Here is an 18,805-nt window from a genome sequence, read left to right as displayed (position 1 = left end):
TTCCTCATGCTTTGTGTCTCTGCAGACCTCTGGTGAAAAAAAGCGTTCTGGCCACGCAGCCAGCAATGGCTTTGCAGGTCACATCAATCTCCCTGACCTGGTGCAGCAAAGCCACTCGCCGGCGGGCACGCCGACCGAGGCCCTGGGGCGAGTCTCCACGCATGCGCAGGACATGGACTCGGTGCCTGAAGTAGGTGGTGGGGGGCTCCTCTTTCTCCTTTGCATCGCTTTAAACAAGTATTAACATCTCTGCCTCGTAAAGGGGCTTTCCTGCTTTCCTCCCTGGCTTTCTTGGCTCTTCTCTCTCTCTCTCTCTCTGTTTCTGGTCCACGCGGGTGAGCGTAGTGGAAATACAAGGGCATCTGATGGGTTTTTGCTATATGGGTCTATGGCTGATGGTAGAAATGTCTATTAGGTCTTACCTCAAGCCCACCAGCTGGAGTTTTGGTGGTGATGGCTTGAACACGGCCAACGGATGTGAAAGCCCCTTTTTTTTTTGACACTTGGAAATACAAGAAAATTATGAGAGCCAGTGATACCATTAACTTCAACTGGGCCCAGCTTCCACCTGTGCAATCTCTGATACTTAACGTGACTCCAAAGGTTAGCAAAAACCAAAGCCAGCAAAATTCTGGATAGTTCTTCAGACTAGAAAAAAACGGCACACCTTTAAAATTGTGTCTTTCCTGTCATGGCAAAGTATTTCTCCCGGTAGCTGTTTTACAGGGACGCGATTGAACATTAACGTTGTATAAGGTGTAAAAAGTCCTAGGAAGTACAAGATGTGCCACATAAGACAAGGGAATCGATGTGTCCTGCTTACCATCACCAGCTGTGGGAACCAGGCACAGTTCTCTTTTCCCATGAGAAATCAACCCATTTGGTGCTAAATAAGCTATTTTATTTAATTTTTTTCTTTTCATTTTGTTGGTTATACATCAAAAGTTCTGTCATCGTATTCTCTTTCATAGAAATGAGGTACTCGTTTTATGGTATACTTTTTACTAGCAGTATAAAAATAAAAATTGCTTGGAGTTGAGCATTGATAAAACGTAAGAACAGATGGTGCATGACTTGACCTCAAGGTTTTATCCATTTCCTCGTTGCCTTTAAAAGCGGTGATGAGAGAGATGATCTTGAAAGTAACACCTTCCACGGTCATCCTGGGACTGCTTAAACACGGGCAAGGATTGGGTTTAAATATATTCATTTATAGAATACCAACCAAGAAGATCTTTTCCATTTCTAAAACTGCATTTTTAGGGCTGACTGAGCCAGGAGTGGGCGTAAGTGGAAACTTGGGGATTTAGTTCGCAGGCTTCCAGGTGACTCATGGTGCTGCGAGCAAAAAGAAGGAAGCAAGCACGACCTCATCCTGCAGCTTGATGCTGTCTCTGTTAAGCCACCACGGAGGTTTATAGGCAGTTGAACAAGGCCTGGAGGAAGATGAGGTCTTAATATTCAAATAACAGACTTGGAAGTTACTAAAATGCCAGCTTCTGGGGAGAATAGCTGGATCTGAGCAAAGAAAAGAAATGCTGGGTGCATTGGGATGAGGGGTTTTGTCGTAATTCATTTGTCGGAAAGCACCTGGCTCTCAGCTGGAAAGCATCCCTGTAAATACTGAATTTTTCTCCTCCTTGAATTGTTGGTGTTTGCTGTAAAACACATCCAGCACAGGGAAAAAACTGTGTATTTCTTGGATATGAAGGAAGCACAAAAGTAGCAAGAATCTCTTACATGCGCACACAAATATGGCCCTACTGTGTGTGTAAATGCGATGTCTGTTCCTGCAGCCTTCCCTGCCGCAGGCTGTTAACTCCTTCCATGGGTCTCGGTTACCATGTACTTTTTGGAAATCCATCCCGTTTCTATGGAAACAGGCGGGCTGTCAGGGGAACGGAGACAGGAGGGAAGCGGGATGCGCAGTGCGCTTTTGGCAGGCGCGGGGCATGGATGCCGGCTCACCCATGGATGCCAGCCCCAAAATGCTTGGAGTGTCCCAAGCCACGAGGGTGGCTCTCGTACCCAATGGTTTTTTGCCCCTAAATCTTTTTGTGGCTCGGCGGAGGACACGTACAAGCCCAGCCCAGCTTCAGTACAGCTTCCCACGGCATGGGCTTGTCCTCATGGCATGTTTTGGCATGGGGGCTGCGGCGGTGGCGTTGGGCATGGGGAATAGCCTGGGCTTTGGTGACTCGGTGCCATGAAAGCTGAGGAAGATTTATTTCAGGGAGGGAAAATGTCCCGAGGAAGAAAAATGCGAGCGGTAGTGCTGCTGCAGAGTGACTTGGGGTTTGCTGCTGTTGCAGCTCTCAACGGAGCTCATACATAAAGCATATCCTGGGTAAATACTGGAGTAAGAAAAATAAGCTGCTGAACGAGGGGGGAAAATCACTCCACTTTGAATCCCAAGGCAAGAATTTCCTTTTGCTTGGGAGAAGGTCTTAGCCTCGTTTTCTGCCTTAACTAAGCAATGGCTTTAAAAAGAAAGCAATGTGATGTTGCAGTTTGTTCCTCCCCAAATTCCCGTGGCAGAGTCTTGGCTCTGACATTTCCTGCGATACCTTCCGGTTAAGTTTTGTTAGCTTAGAAATGGCCCTTTCTGCAGTCTCACCTGAAATGCTGTAGACAATTTAAAACACTTCATTGAAATTGTAAGCGACCCGTACGTGTCGTCCGCATGAGATGTGCTGAAGACCGGACTTTGTGGGGGGATGAAGCAATGTCAGGGATGCCGTCTTCTGATGAGTGTCCAAGGCATTTTCAAACACCTCCTGTTCAAAAGCTGTCCCTAAAGCACCGCACAGCTTGCTTACCCCAAGCCTTCTCCACCTCCAGCACTTCAGAGCCTCCCAAAACTGGAGCAGCCAGGCGGACTGAGGGGCATTGCTGGGTCCTGCCTCAGCTATAGGTGTGAGGACCAGCGATAACAGCCCAGCAGAACGAAAAATAGGTGTTTCGCTAGAGAGCTGACTTTTCCTACTTTCCAGGGGCATCAATATTTTGGGCTTAGCCCAGCAAATCCCTAGATAACAGGCAGTAAAAGCAGAGCAGTATTACAGTTGTACGAGCTCTTCTGCCTAAGCTTTACAGGTCCTAAAATAGATTTCCATGACCTGTTGAAATAAAATCTTTGCTCAGACCGTGCTAGTTAGCGTTTGGCTTTGGCACGAGGAAAGCAACAGTCCCACCTTTTCCAGCTCTCTGAATTACTCTGGTGGTCACTGGTCCGTGTCAGCTTGCCCCATGCCAGGGCTTTCCAGGGGCTCCCAGCACCGTCCTGCCAACCTTGCCTGCACGGTGGGAGAGGGGGAAAAGCAAACCCTTGCCGGCCTGACATCTCAGAGCGGGCTTTTAAAGGCAGGTGTGTTACATGCAGACAGGTTGGTTTTTACCTGCATCGACTTTTGCCTCTGGCCCTGCGGCTTCTCCGCTAACCAGTCTCATGGCTGTGCTGTGCTTCTGCCTGAGAGAAGAGAGCAGAGCCGGGTCCTGCTCCTCTCGTTTTCTGTTGCTCAGGGACACTCACAAATCCAATTTAATGTTTTTCCTGATTAGTTATGTGGGAGGAGGAGCAGATGTTCATATAAGGCTCGAAAAGGGCACCGCAGGGGCAGGCACTGTGTCTGCTAATTAGAAAGTCTTACATACACACACGTACACAGAATTATTGTTATTTCTGTGCTCTGAGCTCTCTCTTTCCTGTTTGTTTTCCAGTATGGTATGGGAAGTAGCACCAAAGCCTCTTTCACTCCCTTTGTGGACACCAGAGTGTATCAGACCTCGCCTACTGATGAAGATGAAGATGAGGATGAAGAGTCATCTGCTACTGGTAGGCAATGTGGCCAGTTTGAGAGGGGAGGGCCTCGTGGAAACCAGGTCGTGGAGCCTGAATAACCCCACTGAACCTCTTTCACATTTCACTTACTCTTGTCCAAACATCGCTCATGTCTGCATCCTTGTGCTCTCCCGTTTCCATCCAACTTCTTCCGTCCCACTAACGAAATGTCACCAGAAAGGTCTGGGAGAAAACGGGGAGCAGCAGAAATCCACCCACCCGTCTGCCTGGGCAGCCGGAAGAAATGTTCCTGGCAGAACTGGGAGGTGGTAATTGCTCCAACAAGCTGGCTGTTGCTCTGAAGTCATTGAAAATGGTCGGATGCGGGCAGGCGGGCAGCAAATAGTGCTGGTCAGCTCGGTAGGCAGGGTTGGAGGTCTGGGAACATCACCTGCTGATGGGTTTGGTGTTGGTTCCAACCCACGAGAAAATCCTGATGATCCCTCTCCAGACTAGTAGCTTGTAACATTGTGATGACTCCGCCATCAGGAAATAAACTACGTATCGTCTTCCTGTCCCAAAAAAAGAGGTGCCAGAAGAGTTAATCCATCACACCTCCCTGTCTTGTTGTGTTTCCTTGCAAGCCCTGTTCACCAGTGAGCTGCTTAGACAGGAGCAGGCCAAGCTGAACGAGGCCCGGAAGATCTCGGTGGTGAACGTCAACCCCACCAACATCCGTCCCCACAGCGACACCCCGGAGATACGGAAATACAAGAAGCGCTTCAACTCGGAGATTCTCTGTGCTGCTTTATGGGGTAAGCCCTGAGGACGCCGTGCCCTCGGCAAAGCTCCCCGGAGGGCGCGGCTGGTGATGAAACGCAAACGTGTCATCGCAAACCGAGCCCCTGCCTCTGGTTGTCCCCTTCTCCGTCCTGGGCAAGGCTAACGTCCCCAAGTCCCTGCGCTGTATGAGTGACCCTTGGTGTTCGTAGGAAGATCACAGCCTTAGCTGGGATCGGTCACTGTCGCGGTGGTGGCAGAGACGAGCTCAGGCTGTCGTCCCTGGGAGCAGCCGTGGCTCCTGGTGCCCATTGCCCTCTCCTCTTCAGGTGTCAATCTGCTGGTGGGCACAGAAAATGGTCTGATGCTGCTGGATCGAAGCGGGCAAGGGAAGGTCTACAACCTCATCAACAGACGGCGATTTCAACAGATGGACGTACTCGAGGGCCTTAACGTCCTCGTGACAATATCAGGTACGCCTCTCGTGCTCTCGCCCCAGCGTTCACCTTCTCGGCCGTATGCCCCGAGCAGTTCCAGCTCGGACAAAACCTGCCCACCGGTGTCAGAGGGAAGCTTCCAGGGGAGCGGGAGGTGGTTTATTCCAGAATCGAAGGCGTCAGCTCTGCAAGAATGTCTCCAAGAGCTCCGCTTCATCTTTAGTTTAGCAGGGAAGGGAAGGTGCAGGATACAGGCAGATCCCCCAGCAAGGCAGGTAGTCACGGCTTGAGGGGGCAGCAAGTTCTGCTTTTGGGTCTCTTTGGCTCTAGCCAAGGGAGCCATGAACTGTGGCTTCAGGGCTCCAGCTTGGACCATGGTGTGCTCAGGGTGCCCCAAGCATCATGAGGGCCACAGGCTTGTCACTGTCCCCAGGTTCAGCTGGGAGCTCCAGAGCTCTGTAATCAGGCTCCTGGGGTGATTTCTGGCAAAAAAAAAGCAAAAATTCTGTAGTCCAGTCTCCCAGGAGAGCACCCAGCATCCCCCCTGCAGAGCAGCCCCGTGAAGCAGATGGGTAGCAGAGCCAAGGCAGAACCTCCTCCTGCTGATACCTGCCCTGCAAAGCTCACGGAGGACAGCGAGAGAAATGCTCCTTAGGAAAATTGCTTGATATCATCTTTCTGTTTACTTTCATGTTGTTCAACACCCCCTTGGGCTCATTCTGCATTCGCCCACAAATTCCCATTCCATTCAGATAGAGCTCTTCAAAACCTCTGCTTCGTCATTTACCTTGGTCTGCAGCTCCCCTGGGGTTTTGGGGATACAGCTGTAGGAATAAGGGGTTTAGTACAGCTGGAAGATGAATGGGGGGCTAGCACTCGGAGCACCGGCCCCCAAGACGGAGCTGAGAACGAGCCCTGGGGACCTGTGGAAACCCATGGGCAGGCAGAGCCCCTGGTTTATGGTTTGGCTCCTCTCCCACCGGACTCGAGTCGAGCTGTGTCCTCTCCCTGTAGCGGTGGCTTTGCAGCAGCAGCAAGGTTTGTAGCCAGATCGCAGCCATCCAAGAGCAGGCAGGCGTGCAGAAATTTGGCAGACCCTCAGCATTGCAGAGCCCAGCACCGGGCTTGTCGGCAAATAGCGGTGGCTGTCGCAGACCGAGCTCGTGTCTCAGCTCCAAGATGGAATTAATGTTGTATGAAGGAGAAGAGAGGAAAGAAACCAAGTAGTTGAGTGGTTGGGTAAGCCCTGAGCTGTAGGAGAGCTTGGGGTCACGGCCCTGCTGTGCCCGACTGTCTCTCCGTGAACACTGATTTATAGGAAAAGGAACGTTTCCAGCCCGTGCGAAGCAAGAGCCCGGCTCTTCCAGTATCTGCCTGCAGTCTGGGAGACAGAGGTCTGGGCTCTGCTTTCCATAGGTTTTTTTCCCAAGAATTTCCCAACAACTAAATTACTATTTTCAACTTCATTGTGAAGCTAACTTTAATTTTATCATCTTGTGAGTGGAAATAAGCACTGAAATCAAGATTTCCCATGCACACGTGCTCTGCTCTGACAGGGAAGTTTCCTTTGCCAACAGGAAAGAAGAACAAGCTGCGCGTGTACTATCTCTCCTGGCTGAGAAACAGGATTTTACACAATGACCCTGAAGTGGAGAAGAAGCAGGGCTGGATCACAGTCGGAGACCTGGAGGGATGCATCCACTACAAAGTCGGTGGGTGGCCTCTCTGGAAAAAAAATGTCTGAAGACATGTCTGTTCTCTAGTCTTAGATCTGACCTGACAATTTCTCTTAAAAGTATGGCTAGACCGTAGCCACAAATAAATTTGGAATTCATCTGTATGTGTTAGGTGGACACTTTACCAAATGGGAACCAACAGAGAGACAGCCTCAGAAGCTGTTCCTGGAGATGAGTTGTTCAGTCTTGTTGGAAAGAAAGTGAACATTTTTAAAACTGGTTTTATTTTCCTTTTAGTGAAATATGAAAGAATCAAGTTCTTGGTGATTGCCTTAAAGAATGCTGTAGAGATCTACGCTTGGGCTCCTAAACCATATCACAAGTTTATGGCATTTAAGGTATGTTTATCTTTTAACCAAAATACACTCTGTAATTGTAAATACCCAAGACTTCTGTACTATGCAGAGCAGAAAACCACCTTGCTTACGTAGCTGAGCTCCTTGGGATGCCTGGCAGGCATGGGAGAAGGGATACATTCTGGCTGAAGAGGTGGGATACAGGCTAACAGTTAAGTGTTAATACTAGCTTATGCTGACAGGCTTTACTTGGGAAGTTTGCAGAAGGCTGACCAAATGCCCATGAGTAAAATTGAGTTGGGGTTTTTGGTGGGTTTTGGGTTTGATTTTCTGTTTTTTTAACCTGTGACTAATTTTTCACATAAAACATGAAAACGGGTTGGCATTATTTTCCATTTTGATTTTGCAAGGTCCTCTCCCCTTCTGCAGTGTGGATTCTGTTTCAAGGCAGAAAGTCCAGGAGAATGACCTCCTCTTTCTTTTTCTCTCCCTTTTCATCTACCTCAGTTTCCTTCAGTGAGACCTTTCTCCTCTATAACCTGCCAACGGGTATTTTGTACTCAATCCTTTAAAGCACTTTTCATCCGAAGCTCTGTGCAGAGACAAGTCACAAGGGGCAATGTCTTCTGGAGACGTTCATGCTGAGTAATCTCATTTTGCATCCTTCCAGCACAAATGGGCTTATTCAGTATTAGGTCACATTTGCTTTTTCTGAACAAAAGCCAGAATAAACGGGCTCAGTGACATGGAGAGCTCAGCAGCGTTAAAATGGCCTGGGATCCAGCCTCTGCGGGCACTGGTGAGGATGCTGGTTGGTGCTCCTGGTGCTGCTTCTCCAGTCTGGGGGGGCTGAGCATCCTTTCCTTGCCTTGTAGGCAGGGATCTGTTGGCAGAGTGGGAAATACCACCCACAGATTTTCCCTGCCAGGAGTCAGAGTGGTCCTCGCACAGAGAGCCAGGAGTCCTTTTCTCTCCCTGCGGGTGTTTCACCCTCCTGCTGAGGACCTAAGCCATGGAGAGATACTCTGTCCTGGATCGGTCCATGCCAGGGAGCTGGTCGCAGCCTGCATCCAGCAGATTAGATTGAACAGAGAAAAGTAGGTTTTTGCTAATCTGACTCATTTCAGCTGCTCAAACAGGAGTGGTGATCCCTGCTGAGAGTGGAGGTGGGTGGTCACAGCTCTCTGCAGACTTTGCTCTTGTTGCCCAGAGCAGCACCGGCATCAAGGGTCCCCGTGTGCTGGCTGTATGCACGCTCGTGTAAAATTGAGCTGTTGCCTTCCTTTAGAGACCCAATCCTTGGGCTGGCCTCAGGCTCCTGGGGAAAAAGAGCTGTGCTTGGCAAGGGTGAGCGCTTATCTGCTGGGATGGCTGGAGCGAGTGGGTAATACCCTCTGAGGCATCTGACATAGGAACAGAGGGACGGGAATATAACTAACCACATATTTAGTAGGAAACACAGTCAAACAAATACGATTTCAAAACCGTATCGGGCTGCTGCTATGGGGATTTGTTGGTTTTCTGTGATACTCACCGAAGGGATTATAAAAGTCTTTTGCAGATCTCCAGCACAAGCCGTTGCTCGTGGATCTGACTGTAGAAGAGGGTCAGAGACTCAAGGTTATCTTTGGATCACACACTGGTTTCCATGTGATTGATGTAGATTCTGGGAACTCTTATGATATCTATATACCATCTCACGTGAGTACACGGGGGAGTGCTGCTGCATGACTAACGCAGGTCACCAGCAAGGTTTGGGCAGGCTCCTGGTGGCTCAGGAATGGTGACCAGTCAGGTGACATCTTGCCATGGGTATGACATTCTTCGGTGCCATCTTCATTGGTACTGGCTTAAAGAGGACTCGGAGGTATCACATACTCCATGTTCATTATTTGCAGAGGCTTTTTCTGTCCTTGTGCCCAAGCAGTCAGGTTTAAGGGCGCCGTGTCCCACAGAAAGGAGACTCTGTCTGTACGTTGCATGGAGCAGTGATGAAGGTCTCTGTAGGGCAAGATACCATGAAACCAGGTTCTTGGTTGTTGGACAACGTAGACCCACCAAGAGCTGGATGCCCAGCGCCCCGTCCCATTGCATGGTGTCCCAGATGTGCTCACCAACGCTTGTTCCTGCTGGGGCAGCACCGTTTGCCCCGGTGAAGATTGCAGGACTAGGGTAGCCCAAATCTCAGGAATCCTGCTGTTCAAAACTCCCAAACCCCCTGCCAGCCTGGACTCACCACAGGACCTCTCCCAGGTCCATCAGCTTTTTGAAGAGAGAACCAGTGCTACAAAAAAATACTGTAGATGAGGATTTTCTTGTTGGCTCATTTAAGCTCTGTCCGTGCTGTTGGCCAAACTGGTCTAGGAGAAACTGTGTCACTGATCAAATCCAGGAACTGCTGAATCTGATCCGACCAGCAGAGCCTTCTCTGCGAAAGCTGGCAAGAAGCATAGGGAGAAATATGGGGGCAGTTTGGGCTGGTTTTGTGTTGTCTTAGCTATGGAAGGGCAGACATGGGTGGAAAGTCACTGTAGCTGCCCTTGGAGCTAGAGACTGATTGCTAAAAAATTGGAATATTTCCTCCCTAGGGCTACCTGTAAAATTCTGGGTTTATTTGCCTTAATTTGAATAGGAGATGGATTCATCAAGTCAGCAGCCGTTTATTTGTGTTACAACCGAGTGTCAGCCATCAGTCTTGGGGGCGTATATGTTGTGATCTCTCTATAATTGCTGAACCTGTTTATCCTTGACATATCAGACAGCTTTGATGGTAGGGTAAACATGACAGTTTATTCCCCTTCAAGCTTATCTCTGAAAGCCAATGCCTGTTTGGTGAATGGGGGGAGGATTTTGTTCTCGGGTTGCTTTGGGGTTTTGTTTTCCTAAGGCTCTGCTCCCTTCCCCCTACCCTTTCCTCCATTCAATGTAATTCTGACTTCTAGGGTTTATTTTAACTGCAGATTCAGGGCAATATTACTCCTCACGCCATTGTCATCCTGCCTAAAACAGACGGGATGGAGATGCTTGTGTGCTATGAGGATGAAGGCGTATATGTGAACACCTATGGACGGATAACTAAAGACGTGGTGCTCCAGTGGGGAGAAATGCCTACTTCCGTGGGTAGGTCAACCATTCCTCTTCACTTGCTTAAAAGACAAGTGACAAGTAAGATGAGGAGTCGAGAATGCTGAGGTGGAGTCATCTGGGCTTTCGTTGATGAAAGCAGATTTTTTTCAGCCAGATAAGAGATGCAATTGCTAAATTTCTACAGTTTGGTCCTCCATAATAAAAGCAAGTGACTTCTTGAAGATTTGAGCTCTGGTTTATCTTAAGTATAAGCTAATGTAAGCCGTTGCACTGGTGGGATGCTGTGTTGCGTGGAAGAGGGGCTGGATGCAGAGCTGGGAGCCCTTGGGTTGTTGCTCTTCTGGCTCTGCTGTTGCTCAGCTCCATGACCCATGGAGGCAAACCACTGCCCAGCTCCTCACCCGCAGAAATCGGAAGAAGTGATACTTCTTCTGTTTAAATTACTCAGCAATTTCTGGATGAAAAGTGCTCCGTAAAGATACTATCCCTGCGGGCACACGCCTGACTACCTGTGCCTCCGGCAGTCAGAGCTCTGCCATTGACCTACATCGGCTTTGAGTAACAGCCGATGAGAGCTTTTCTGCCCGTTGCGTAATATTTAGCTCAACACACGTTGTAACACCTACCAAACGCTTCCTTTTGACAGCCTACATTCATTCCAATCAAATAATGGGCTGGGGAGAGAAAGCTATTGAAATTCGGTCAGTGGAGACGGGACATTTGGATGGAGTATTTATGCACAAGCGAGCTCAAAGGTTAAAGTTTCTATGTGAAAGAAATGATAAGGTAAGTCCACTTCAAAGCTTGTATCAGTGCTTTAAGCTACAAGCTACTTTTAGACTTTAAATCTGGTTTATCTTGGGGTTAGTAATTAATCTGAAGGTCCTATTTGATAAGCGGTGCCCATAAACCTACTCCCAATTAATTCTCTCCAGCGGATGCTAACCTCAGCGTGTGGTGGGAAGATCTGCAAGATCTCTTCCACCTCTAGCTGACATCTATGTTGACTTGGCTTGACTTTCTCCCAAGTCTTGCATCTGAACATTAACTATTGGGGCTGCCAAGTGACCTCTGCAAAAGTTGAGAAATGGTAGCGGTAAGGATGTGTAAGTGACCCTGATTTTTGCTCTGGTGCAGAAACATTTTGATGCATTTTTAGATGCATTTTGATGCATCTTACACTATTCTCTCCATGGAGCCCCATCTTTTTCTGTGGCCAGCACTGATAAATACCGCTCTAGAGGGTCACCAGAGTTGCTTGGGGAATGCGGTTGTCACATAGATGACCCCCGCCACGGGTGTTGCTGAAGGGCAAGGGGTGCAGGGAATGAGGGAAGGAGAAATTGCTGCAGGAAAAAGGAATAATCGCATGGAAGAGATGGTTGAATGCCGAGGTCTGTTTCTGCTATTGGTATTTCCTCATCTCACAAGGCTTCACGGAGATAAATCAAGACCATGCAGCAGGGAGTTCTTTCATAACGAGCATGATCACAAAACAGGTGAAGAAACTGATTGCTCTGTCCCCAGAGCAGGGTTTAATAACGTCCAATAAATAAGGTTTGAGGGCACCATCAGTTTATTGACCAGCTGCTCATTAGTCAAGCATTGCCCCACCTGTTGCATAGAGTTAGGCTGGAGCTCATACCATGGGATGCTGCCCATGAAGCTGAATTTAAGTTGCCCAAATACCCCCAGTTTGCTTTTTTTCCTAACTTTTGAGTACTTGACTGCAGGTTTTATACTGGTTTTTAATGAGTTCTTTTTCTGGTTTGCTCCTATTGATATTTTTTTGCCTTTTCTAAGAAAACTGGAAAAAAACCCACCTAAATCTTTCTGAAATACTGGAACCAACTGGTCGTTGGTGGGTTCGAAATCCTAAAACCAGATGTTTCTCTTTCTGGAGAAATGGTTAACGATGAAAGTCATGTGAAGTTTGAATAATTTTTGGTTTTAAAAAGGACAGAGACTTCAGGTTGTCCTCTTCAACACTTGCAAATTATAACTTATTTTTTAAGACTTCCATTGGGGTCAAATGCTGGTGGTTCCTGCCAGAAGAACCAAAAATCGTATTCTTCATAGAGAGTCCTGATAGGTTTCTGTGCTTTGAGCGTATTGAAGGAAAGTAGTTTTCCTGAGCTTTACTTTCAGGAACAGCTGAAATACCAGGACTAACTTTTCTGGAGAAAACCATTTCAAACCGAGGCAGATGTTGACCGAAATGGTTAACGTTTCACAAGATCCAAACCACTGACAGCAATCATATTAATGTTGCATAATAAATGATGCCGTGGCAGTAAAAGATGATAAACTTGGTATTTTTAAGGTATTCCAAACCTTGTTCTCTTTGGTGGTGGCAGCGAGGGAGGTTTTATTGCTGTGTTTACTAATAAGTGGTTCAATTTGATCCGAGCCTGGCGTGGGTTGGCTCCGGCCCTGTAGCTCCGTGGAAAACTGAGAACCAGGCAATGGATCCATGTAAAATTTCTGCTGTCAGCTGGAGAGAAGGAGCAGGGAAGGAGGTTTAGGCAGGGGAAACCACAGGGTGTGGGGCAGCTCCTGCTGTCCTTGCTCCCCGAGACAATTAACAGGCTTTTTCTTGCAATAATAAAAATAATTAAGAAGGTATGTTTTTTTGCTTCCAAACAGGTATTTTTTGCATCGGTGAGATCCGGAGGAAGCAGCCAAGTGTTTTTCATGACTCTCAACAGAAACTCCATGATGAACTGGTAACAGAGGAGCACTTGGCACTCACCGCCATGGCATTATTTCTAATTTAAAGGACATTAAACTCGTGGACTAACACTGTAGAGGCAGATGCGGAGGGTGCCGAGGAACACCGCTCCCCACGCTCCCCCGGCACCGTCAGCCCCGGGGCGGGGGCTGCGGGCAGGGATGGACTTTCGCGCTTGGACCCCCCGAGGTCTCCTGATTACGCTGTGTTATAGTGGGTTATGAGTTTTCCTTTATTTTATTTTATTTTTTTTTAATTTTACTTTTTCTTTGTCCCCTACTTTGTAAGAACGGGGAAAGAAACAGTGTCAAAAAGTCTGTTTTTAATTCTGTCTGCCTGCTAGCATCAAATATATAGTATGTTGTAAAGTTACCAATTAAATCTGGTGAGAGACAGCACAATAAATGTACCTTTTATCTTTGTGATGAAGGCCATAACCATATAGCTGGGTAATTTTAGAAATCTTTTGCCTTCACCAACATTTACATGTTGCTTTTGGCAGCAACGGCTTAACGGATTTTTAAAGAAGAGAAAAAATAATAGGTTTTTTTCCCCTCTTTTGGGAAATGGATTTTAAATGGCTAAACTACTAGCCTTAGACTAATAAAAATCAGCTACCATTTTTGTCAAGTCTGTCAATCCATATTTCTATATGGATCTTCACATAATGGTGTGTCTTGATAGGGACAGAGGTGCCATTTGTTGTTGCTCCGGAGGTGCCCGCCTGCCCCGGGGTTTGGCCGCGGGCACCGGGACGGGGGGGATCGGAGGAGGAGAGGACGGCGGAGCGGTCGGAGGAGCCCCGCGCTCGGCCCCGAGGCGGACGGTGGTTTTTGGGATGCCGCCGGCGCCGGACCCCGATGCCGAAGCCAGGGCGAGCTGTGGGCGCTCGTACCCCCCCCACCCCGATCCCGAACCCGGAGCCGGGCGCCGGTGTGCGGAGGCAACCGGTGCGGGGACGGGGACCGTGAAACGAGCTGCCCGTCCCCTGCGTTGTTGGATTGGGCTTGTAAAGAGCTTAAAAAAAATATATATATGTGTGGTTTCTTCGGCCAAGGGTCTGAATCTCTACTCGTTTTCCGCCCCCTCCGCTCCCTAGGAATTACCCAACATACAGTGAAAGAGAACATCTGTGCCGAACCGTGTGTGTGTGTTTAGTTCAGGTTGAATCGTGTCCTTATAAACTCTGCTCAGTTGATTTCCATTTTCGGTGCGTATCTGGGGTTTTCTTTCTCAGTAGCTGCAAGCATGGCCGCCTGTGGTGTTGGGGTGTCGCATAACAAGGTCTGTGTTGCTGGTTTTAACCTACCTCGTTTCGGTTGGGGTTCGTTTTTTGGTTTGGTTTCTTTTTTTTTTTTTTCTTTTTTTTTTTTTCCGTTCCGCTGTCAATCACAGCTCTGTTACCTCCAGCGACATATAGAGAGCTTAACTGGCAATCTTGGTGTACTCAGTAACGATGGCTTTATTAAAAAATGATTAAATCAACAGGACTTGGTCAAACTCGAATCTTTATCGAGGGTAAGAAGCGATCCGGGGTGGCGGGGACGGGACGGGCCCTGCGGTACCCGGGCGGGCAGAGCATCGCGGTTCGGTGCCGGCAGGGATTGCCGCGGTGGGAATCCCGGCAGGGCACGGCGTCCAGAGGAGCACGGGCAAAAAGCGGTTTGTGGGTCCCTTCACCCGCCCGGCACCTGGCGCAGCCTGCCCAGCGCCTGGCTGAGCACCCTGCCGAGCGTAGGGATGTCCGTAAGACCACAATACGGGAATTAAAATCCCATACGAGTCCCGTCACGGACACCGATTGCCACCAGCTCTTTATATTTTCACTGTGGTTAAAATATAAATAGAAGAAAGCCCAGAGCTTTTTATTTTGTTGCAAACTGATAACTGTTTGGGGTGGGGGGGTGTCCCCCTTGAAGTGACAAATACACAGCTTTGGATTATTATTAATTTTTTTTTATATTGTGGATTTTGGGGCACAGTGACGAAATAGAAGGGAATTGTTGTGTTTAAACATAAGGTAGTTTGTGAATGTATTTTTTAAAATCTTAGAGTCATTTGAAACAAAAGTCATGAGAAACCAATATTAACGCAGTCTTGTCTACGGAGTGTGTATATGGACGTACCACAGAGCAAACGCATTTCTGGTGCCAACCACAATAAAACACAAAACTTCAACATCAAGCCATGCCTTTTATGTTCTGGTAAATAAAACCTGGGGTGTTAACCGTGAGCAGGTCGTGGAGGTAAAGCGGCTTTTCAGGGCTCCTTGGCGTGACGCCCTTTGACTGGAGGGTCTCGGGAAAGCGGTGGGTTTGGGCAGGATGAGTGCGGGAGGACGGGGTAGATCCCCTGAGAAGCTGCCCGGCAGCGAGCAGCGGCCGAGGGATGTCTCGACGGACCATCGCCACGTGAAAACTTCTGCTCTTCTACAAAATCAACCCATGGTTATTATAAAGACGTGCTTTCCCCTCCAAATATTCCTGGCTTTGATTCGCTTGTGGTTGATCAATGCTATCAGAAACTAGTTAATTATGGTGTTTAAAGAAATAAAACCCAGGGCTCCTTTTAAAACCCTATTTCTGGGAGTTTTTATGCAGAAAACTTACTTGTTTAGCTGAGCAGTGCTGCAGGAGGAAAAAGAGAAATCATGTCTGTGCGTGCAGGAGTCACTCGAGCCTGTTGCAGATTCAATTATTTACAGAGTTGCTGTGAAATACTGCATGAACTTCAGGGATGAGTCGTACCCTCCACAGTAAATGAAAGAAAAGCCCCGAGAGCTGGCACGAGGCCACGCGAGGCCGCTGGTTACCCCCCCAGCACACTGCAGATACTGGGGAGGTGCTGGGTACCATCCCCAAGGTAAAGGATGCTCAGAGGTAAGGCTGCGGCAGCTGCTTGTGGGAATTGAATGTGTTTTCAAATCTTTTTCAGAATGATTATCAAATGGCATTTTTTCTTGTGCGATGGTTTTGGGGTCGATCGTATTACCTATTTTGAGACAAAGGGGATGCTCAAGGTGACCCTGGCCCTGGCGCTGGGCTGGTCGCTGGAAATGGTTGAAGTTGTGCTGCAATTCCTTGCCTCGACCTGAGCCCGCACGGGTCTGTTGCTGCTCGTGCGACAATTTGTGCGGTGCTGCTCTGTACTTGGGGCCAACCTGAACATCACTTGGGCGGATTCAGCCTGTTCCTGAAGGTGTGGGCTGGACCTCCATGCCGTGCCTGTCCCCAGGACGATAAGCCACCCGTCCGGGGGCACGGCTGCTCTAAGGAGAGCCACCAGAGATGTCCTCAGCAGTATGGATGCGGTTCAAGGCGTAGGATGCCCGTCGCCACCGCCGTGCCCCTGCGGCATCCGTTCGCTTCCCGTCTTACTTGTTGCAACCTACCGCAAAAGAGGTTTGCTGGGTTTTCCCAATTTTTCTTGTCTGGGAGATGCTGCATCACCCAGAGCTGGGGAGGTGGGAAGGGCCCCATGAAACCCCCCTGGTTTAACGCCGCTAGTTTTTGCTGGAAGGGTACAAGGCCGACACACCGGTATCTTTACAGCTGTGCTGTAAAGGCACCAAATTCTCCCCCTCAAATGTATTTTGTCAGGCTGACCCCGGTCCCGCAGGTGGCCCCAGAGCTGCTGCCTGCCCCGGCTGCTGTGCATATAGAGAGAAAAAATGAACATACATCATGTTCTTTTCGAGCCTGCTTCTCATGTGCCTCTCATCAGCCTGCTCGTACCTGGAGAGCCACAACCTTAATGGTCTGGATCTTCCTTTTTTTTTCTTTTTGTTTTGGTTTATGCTTTCTTTTTTTTCTTTTTTTTCTTTTTTTTTTTTTTTTTTACCATCAAAGCTGCCTCTGAATGACCCAAAGGCAGTAAAATGGGTGGGTGTGCAAACTACCCCAGCCGCAGAGACAGCCAGCTGTCTATGGAATCTTTTAAATTCCTTTCACTGATGTGACAGCATGGTTAATTGTTCAAAAGCAAAGCCCAACCATAAACTTTAACCCATTGCTTTTATCTCATAGCATTAGATTTAGCAACAACACCAGTTACAGTAGACGCAACATACAGTAGGCAATAAGCATGGCAGTTCTGCATAACAGTAACACTATACGTACTTCTTAGACTTTATTATTAAAATAAAGCATTAGCAAGAATGCAAGCACTGTTGTTTGCAAATAATGTAAATGAAGCCCATCACGAAATGTTAAGATTCATGCTACAAGGTGCAGTCACCCAGGGTAAGGGGCTGGGTGCTGCTTGGGATTCCTGGCATTTATCTGTTTTGCACACTCGGGCAATGAGAAGCTATGAGAGCGGTTTGGAGCAGCTTCTTACTGGGAGCCCTGGAGAAAAGCCACAAAACCCTACAGCACTGGCCAAAGCGCTAACCGGTGGGGCGGTGCGTGCTGCTGTCCTGAAAATAGTGAAATTGGTATTTCTACAGCGCTTTACCTGGGAATGGCAGTGATGCCCTCAGTCTGGGGTCACCTGGACCCACGGCAGTGCCCAGCCACGTGAGCGGAGACCCACGTTTGTCATCTGCACGTTCCACCTCTGCATCACACCGCATTCCCCGAATAACTGTGGGATGAATCTTATCTGGCTGAGCTGCTCCGTTTGCCCTGACAAGGAAAGCCCCGCGCGTACAAGGGGACAGTCTCCGCGCCAGGCAGCGTCCGAGCTGACCGAACGCTCTCATCACCTTCAAACATCCATCTTTTTTTTTTTTTTTTTCCCCCCTAATTATTCTGAAGCCTCCTACGGTTTTGTGCATCGCTTTTTTCCCCAGCGTCGGTCGGAACGGGGTGACGAGCTGAGCAGCTCAGCGGCCGTCACCCCGGTGGGGAGTCGCGGGGCCGCTGCGGCTGGGACCGGAGCATCTCCCGCGAGCGCACGATGTGCGCCGGGGCTGCGGTAAACGGGGTCCCGAGGGTCCCGTTGTCACCCTCGGACCTATCCAAAGATCACCTGAACACGGACAAGAGAAAGCAGGAACGAGCCCCAGGTGGGCAAACCTGGGGTCCCAGCGGCGAGGATGAGGATGGCCGGGCTGGCCCCGCAGGGAAGGTGCCCCCTCCCCTTTGCCCCTTCCATCTCTGTGCCCTCGGTCAAATCACTTAACTGCTGCCCGGCGAGGCTCGCCAGCCGTGGGACGGGTCAGCATCGCTCCTGAGCTGCGCTGACACCTGCGCGGTCTGCGGTCCCACAACCGGCCATCAAACGCGCAAGAGGTTCGACGGGCTGATATTCACCCTGGTGGAGTTGGGTCCGGCGCGTTACCGCGTAGAAATGTTGCGCTTCGGTTTTCCAAGGTAACAGGCGAGGTGTGATGCTCTGACAGCTCCTTTGGGACGTGACTGCAGCGGGAGGCAGATTTACACACCGACCGGTCCCATCCCTGAGCCTCGGGACCAGCCTCGAGCTGGCCTCTGCTCATCGGCACATCTGCATCCAGACCCCCGTTCAGAAAAAAAATCTGGCTTAAATCTGCTCGTGTCACTGAGACCTAAATATGTGCGTAAACTGCCTGGGGGCAAGGCTCTGGAGGAGGGTATCGCAGCCCAGCTGGGGGCTGTACACAAGAGGTACAGCCCCAGGCACCCGGTCCCAGCACCCAGCCCAGCAGGGAGGGCAAGAGGGGCCGGGAAGGGATGGGAAAACCTCGGCATAACTTCACGCCTTTTGCCAGCAGACCTGGCCAAGGGAGGCTGGTGGCCATGGGGCTTCCAGGCTTTGGCATCCGAGATTTCCATGGAAGTTGCCGGACCGCTCCTGGCGAGGTGCCTGATGCTCACCCGTGCCTCCCTGCAGCTCCCCAGCCGCTCCGCACCCCCTCCCCGGGATGCCGGATTAAGGGAGGGTTCTGCTCGGTCAGCAGTAGCAGGGAGGACCCGACAGGCTACAAGCCACTGAAAAGCCACCCTGTTCTCTCCTTTCGGTACGTAGATGGTCTC

General features: G+C 49.4%; 1 protein-coding gene across 4 annotated transcripts in view; it reads left to right on the top strand.

Moving 5' to 3' along the window:
* TNIK (TRAF2 and NCK interacting kinase) overlaps positions 1-14,333 on the top strand; it is a 167,962-nt gene extending 153,629 nt beyond the window's left edge. For 3 of the 4 annotated variants that reach the window (XM_075031387.1, XM_075031386.1, XM_075031389.1), the window contains 10 exons: positions 26-190; positions 3,721-3,835; positions 4,426-4,596; positions 4,891-5,034; positions 6,576-6,710; positions 6,972-7,072; positions 8,582-8,731; positions 9,991-10,150; positions 10,764-10,903; positions 12,764-14,333. In XM_075031387.1, coding sequence (XP_074887488.1) covers positions 26-190; positions 3,721-3,835; positions 4,426-4,596; positions 4,891-5,034; positions 6,576-6,710; positions 6,972-7,072; positions 8,582-8,731; positions 9,991-10,150; positions 10,764-10,903; positions 12,764-12,847 — 1,365 coding nt within the window. In that variant the 3' untranslated portion in view covers positions 12,848-14,333. The remainder of the gene's footprint in view (positions 1-25; positions 191-3,720; positions 3,836-4,425; positions 4,597-4,890; positions 5,035-6,575; positions 6,711-6,971; positions 7,073-8,581; positions 8,732-9,990; positions 10,151-10,763; positions 10,904-12,763) is intronic. The other variant, XM_075031388.1, reaches the window with a different exon arrangement.
* The last annotated feature ends 4,472 nt before the right edge of the window (positions 14,334-18,805 follow it).

The sequence above is a fragment of the Buteo buteo genome, chromosome 7 (genome assembly GCF_964188355.1).
Source record: "Buteo buteo chromosome 7, bButBut1.hap1.1, whole genome shotgun sequence".
Taxonomy (NCBI): domain Eukaryota; kingdom Metazoa; phylum Chordata; class Aves; order Accipitriformes; family Accipitridae; genus Buteo; species Buteo buteo.
The sequence above is the reverse complement of the archived record's forward strand: the minus strand, read 5'-3'. Positions and strand labels throughout refer to the sequence as shown.